This window comes from Elephantulus edwardii, unplaced genomic scaffold, assembly GCF_000299155.1.
Source record: "Elephantulus edwardii isolate Elephantulus edwardi_28Jun2011 unplaced genomic scaffold, EleEdw1.0 scaffold00308, whole genome shotgun sequence".
NCBI classification, from domain to species: Eukaryota; Metazoa; Chordata; class Mammalia; order Macroscelidea; family Macroscelididae; genus Elephantulus; species Elephantulus edwardii.
Genome location: NW_006400058.1, coordinates 1,208,370 through 1,213,540, shown reverse-complemented (window position 1 = coordinate 1,213,540; position 5,171 = coordinate 1,208,370). Strand labels below are relative to the sequence as shown.

Sequence of the window (5,171 nt, the reverse complement as noted above, 5' to 3'; positions counted from 1 at the left end):
ATTTGTGTGTGTGTGTGTGTGTGTGTGTGTGTGTGTGTGTGTGTGTACCATCAAATCAGATCTGACTGATACAGGAGGAGATTGTCCCTCCTTCCCCAGCAGAGCATCTGGTGGATTCAAACCGTGCGCCTCTGGGATTGTAGTTGCAGCTCCTTGCCACTAGGCCACCAGAGCTCCCCTACAACTAAAAATATTTTTATTTAAAAGGTGTAAACCCCCACAATTTCTACAGCCACATTTCAAGACGTGTTATATCATGAATCATAATATGAAATAGATTTGGTCATTGAAATCTAGTTCAGGGAGCTCTTAGCAGTAAGGAGCTGTGCTGCCAACCCAAAGGCACATGATATGAATTCATCAGCAGCTCCCTGGAGAAGCATGTGCACAGGAAGCCTGTGTGATCACCTGTGTGACTTACAGCCTCTGAAAACCTGCTGGTCCGTCAGCTGCTGAGCTGGTTTTGACTCAATGGTACATAACAACCAAATCAAGTTCACTCATAAGCCTAAGACCCACTGCCATCATCAACTGCAACTCACAGTGATACTGTACGGCAGATCAGAACAACCCCACAGGGTCCCCAAACCTGTAAATCTTCATGGAAGCAGTATACCACATCCTTCTGACATGGAGCAGGTGGTGGATCCAAAACACCAACCTTTTGTTTAGCAGTTCAGTTTAATACACTGAGAGATAAAATGAGTTCTACACTTCACCAAAGAAGACATTCAGATGGTGAACTAACACATGAAGAAATGTTCACAATCCCAAGCTCCTTGAGATATCATCTCAACCCAGAAAAAAACAGTAAAATTTAACAGAGCCCCAAACAACAAATGTTGGCAAGATTGTGGAGAAACTGGAACCCTTATTCACTACTGGTGGGAGTGTAAAATTGTGCAACAACTATGCAAGGCAGTACGGTGCTTTTTCAAAAAGTTGGAAACAGAAATACCATTTGACCCAGCAATTCCACTATTGGGAATATACCTGAAAGAAACCAGAACTTCCACCCAAGCAGATATATGCACACCCATGTTTACTGCTGCTTCATTCACAATAGCAAATAGTTAGAAACAACCCAAGTGCCATCAACAAATGAATGGATAGAGAAGCTGTGGTATATTCACACAATGGAATACTATGCAGCATTAAAAAACAAGGAAACAATGAATTATACAAAATGGGAGACCCTAGAGGACATTATGCTGAGTGAAATATCTCAGTCACAAAAGGACAAATACTGCATAGTGACACTGTTGTAAAAAGGGACTGACCTCGGGGTTGGGGAGAACAAAAGAAAAGAGGGGATAAATAACGTGTGATGCACTGAAACAGATGATGAAGAGAACTGTTTAAAAGGACTGTATGATTAAGTATTATTTTCATGACAAGATTCCAGAAATAGAGATGCAGAAAAAGACTATAGCCTGGATCAGGCACACCTTAGCCTCCAGCCTGACATCATTGCTCTTCAGTACTCTTGAGAGGTCCCTCACAGCTGACTTTCCCAACACAATTCGTCTCTTGATTTCCTGGCTGCTGGTACGAAGAGTGTTGTCTGTGGAGCCAAGCAAACTAAAACTGTTAACTATCTCAATCTCTTCACCATCCACACTGATGCTGCCAATAGGCCTAGTGGTGTGAATCTTTGTTTTCTTTTATTTATTTTTTTTTTCATTTTAATGAAAATTTACAGAGATTTTGGATTTCCATTCATTCATTGTTGCACTTTTCTCCCTGCTCACCCCTCCCCTCCAAAGGATGAGTAGCAACATTGAATCTATCAGTCATTTTTCTAATTGGGTAAATGTCTTTCATCTGCTCTTTTCTGTAAAATGCTTGTCTGTCAGATATTATTATTAAAAAAACAAAACAAAACAAAACACCACACACCAAAAAACAAAACACAAATTAAGACAGTCTAGGAAGAAAGATTGGCCATCCACTTCCGAATTAACAAGCCTTTGAAAACCCTGTGTACAATAAAGCACACTCTGACTAGCAGACACGGCAACTGAGACGGAGATTTCAGATATGGAAACATAAAGGAGGAACAGCTGTAAGCTGACACTAGTGATTTGGAACGTGGAACGTGAGAAGCATGAATGTAGGAAAACTGACGTTGTTAAGAAATAAATGGGGAGCCCTGGTGGCCTAGTGGCAAGAAACTGCACTGTAATCCCAGAGTTAAGTGGTTTGAATCCACCAGATGCTCTCCTGGACAAAGAGGGGCAATCCCCTCCAGTACCAGTCAGATCTGAATTGACGGTACACACGCACACACACAATTTTTAAGAAATTAAAAAACAAACCCAAGGTGGGGACACAGGGAGAAATGTGCAACAATGAATGAATGGAAATCCAAGGTCTCTGTAAATTTATATTAAAATTAATAATAAAAAAATATTTTTTTAAAAGTACAGTAGGTTCCATATAGAAAGCTACCTATATAACTATGATGATTTCCTTTCCAAAAAAAAAACAAAACCCCAAAACAAAAAATCTTTTTTTTAAAAAAAAGAAGAAATAAATATTGACATAACAGGTACTGGCCAAGTTAAATGGCTTGGTATGGGACATTTTGAATCAGATGATCAGATGATCTACTATGCTGGGGATGAAAAGGTGAGAAAATGGGATGTTCATTGAGAAGATAACATAATTATGATAAAAACAAAAGGGGGGGAAATATGGGAAGCCAATACTAAATATTTGTAATAAACTGAATGCTATTTAAATTTTTTAAAAAAAGGTGAGAAAATGGGTTTGGAAAGTCATTTCTAGAATCCATCATGAAATACAATATGATGAGTGACAGGATAATTAATATCCATACACATACAAGGAAGTCCAGTGAATACCACTATCATTCAAATATATGCACCAACAACTAGAGCTAAAGAGGAGGAAATGGAAGATTTCTACGAACCTTTGCAGTCAGAAATTGATCAAACATGCAATCAAGAAGCATTGATAATAAAAAAAAAAAAGAAGCATTGATAATAATGGGTGACTGGAATGCAAAAAGTTGGGAACAGGGAAGAAGGATCAGTAGCTAGAAAACATGGATTTGGTGACAGAAATGAGGCTGCAGATAGAATGATAGAATTCTGCACATTCAATGATTTATTCATTGCAAATCCCTTTCATAAGAAACACAAATTCAGGATATACATGGATTTCACCTGATGGTACGTTAAGTGTGTGTGTGTGTGCGCGCGCGTGCAGTGTGTGTGTGTAATTAGTGGCATTATGCAGTGTTTGTCCTTTTGTGAATGACATATTTCACTCAGCATAATGTCCTCCAGGGTCACCCATTTTGTATAATATTTCATGAGTTCCTTGTTTTTCAATGCTGCATAGTATTCCACTGTGTGAATATACCATAGTTTCTCTATCCTTCTTTTGCTGATGGGCACTTGGGTTGTTTCCATCTCTTTGCTATCATGAACAACACAACAATAAACATGGGTGTGCATATATCTACTTGGGTGGCAGTTATGGTTTCTTTGGTGTATATTCCCAGCAGTGGAAGTGCTGGGTCAAATGGTATTTCTATTCACTACTTTTTGAGAAAGCGCCATACAGCCTTCCAGAGTAGTAGCACCATTTTATACTCCCACCAACAGTGAATAAGGGTCCCAGTTTCTTGTTGCTGCTCTGTTAAATTCTGCTATTCTTCCTGGGGTCAGATGATATCTCATAGCTGTTTTCTTTGCATCTCTCTTAAAGCTAGGGATTTTGAACATTTCTTCATGTGTTTGTTCACCATCTAAATGTCTTCTTTGGTGAAGTGTCTGTTCATATTCTGTGCCCACTTTGCGACTGGAATGTTTATCTTTATCTTGTGGTCTGAACTGACTCCTTGACCCATCAATGCATATCCATTTAATGGGGTTCTCCACTTCAACACTACTGACATTCTAGATGTTTCTATTGTATGCCAGCTGTCCTGTGCTTTATAGTATCTTTGCTCATTCTATCTATGAGGTGTGAATTGAGGACCCAACTTCCTCCCTGAGTTGAGATGACCAAAAACGGTACTAGACATTGCCAGAGATTTCCTGCAGAACAAAAGTCAGTCCTGGCTGAGAACCAGTGATTTAAAAGGTCTGCATTTTCCATGACCAAGAGACTAGAAAAACCTATCTCTGTCACCTCAGTGACTGTGAAACTTTTGTCTTCAAGGAAAGCGAACTATAGCAAAGGCCCAAAGCCTTAACCAACTGAGACCAGAGATAATCACAGGGGCTGAGGCTCAGTTAACAGGGTGTCTATTCTCACCCACAGAGACCAGGTTCTTGAAGTTCTCCACCATCACTTCTCGGTACAGGGTCCTCTGGGCAGAGTCCAGCAGCCCCAGCTCTTCCTCTGTGAAGACCACGGCCACGTCCTTGAACGTCACTGCCTCCTACAACATCAAACACACAAAGCCTCAGTCTCACGACCAACCTCCACTGAAGGAAAAGGTGAACTGAGAAGGATAACATTGACAAAAGTACTGTTTTAGCTGGCAGGGCTGTGTATTGCTTCTGTACCACCCTTCCAGCCAATGACAAAAGTGATTAGGAACAACTCAGACAGCCAAGCCAAACCCTTAAGAGTCTGACTGATCCCCAGCCTGGGAGAATCTGGGTAGTTACAGGATATCCAAATAGGCATTTTTCAATGCTTAAAATACACATGAATCACCTACCTCTTTTTGTTCAGTTTACTTAAACATAATGCAGTCATATTCAGAAGCAGCTGGCAAGTCACCCAAGTACTTTCAAACAAACATACAAATTCATGACCGTGAGGCAATTCTGATGTGTGGTGAACCCAGTGCTTGGTAGGGAGTGTAGACCCTCCTTGGGGAGAGCTGCCCCACGCTGCGAGGAGAGCTGCCCCACTCAGCTCTGTGGGGAGAGCAGCCTGGCTCTGTGGGGAGAGCTGCCCCACTTCACTTTACGGGGAGAACTGCCCTGCTCAGCTCCGTGGGGAGAGCAGCCTGGCTCTCTGGGGAGAGCAGCCCGATAAGCTCCATGGGAGAGCTGCCCCGCTCAGCTCCAGGAGGAGAGCAGCCTGGCTCCGTGGAGAGAGCTGCCCTGGTCAGCTCCGTGGGGAGAACAGCCTGGCTTCGAGAGGAGAGCTGCCCTGGTCAGCTCCGTGGGGAGAGATGCCCC

General features: G+C 41.8%; 1 protein-coding gene across 2 annotated transcripts in view; it reads right to left on the bottom strand.

Moving 5' to 3' along the window:
• The window catches only part of ZNF227 (zinc finger protein 227), a 16,706-nt gene that overhangs the window by 5,166 nt on the left and 6,369 nt on the right, over positions 1-5,171 (bottom strand). The window contains exon 2 of one of the 2 annotated variants that reach the window (XM_006901076.1): positions 4,291-4,417. In XM_006901076.1, coding sequence (XP_006901138.1) covers positions 4,291-4,417 — 127 coding nt within the window. Of the gene's footprint in view, positions 1-4,290; positions 4,418-5,171 lie in introns of those variants that run through there. The other variant, XM_006901077.1, reaches the window with a different exon arrangement.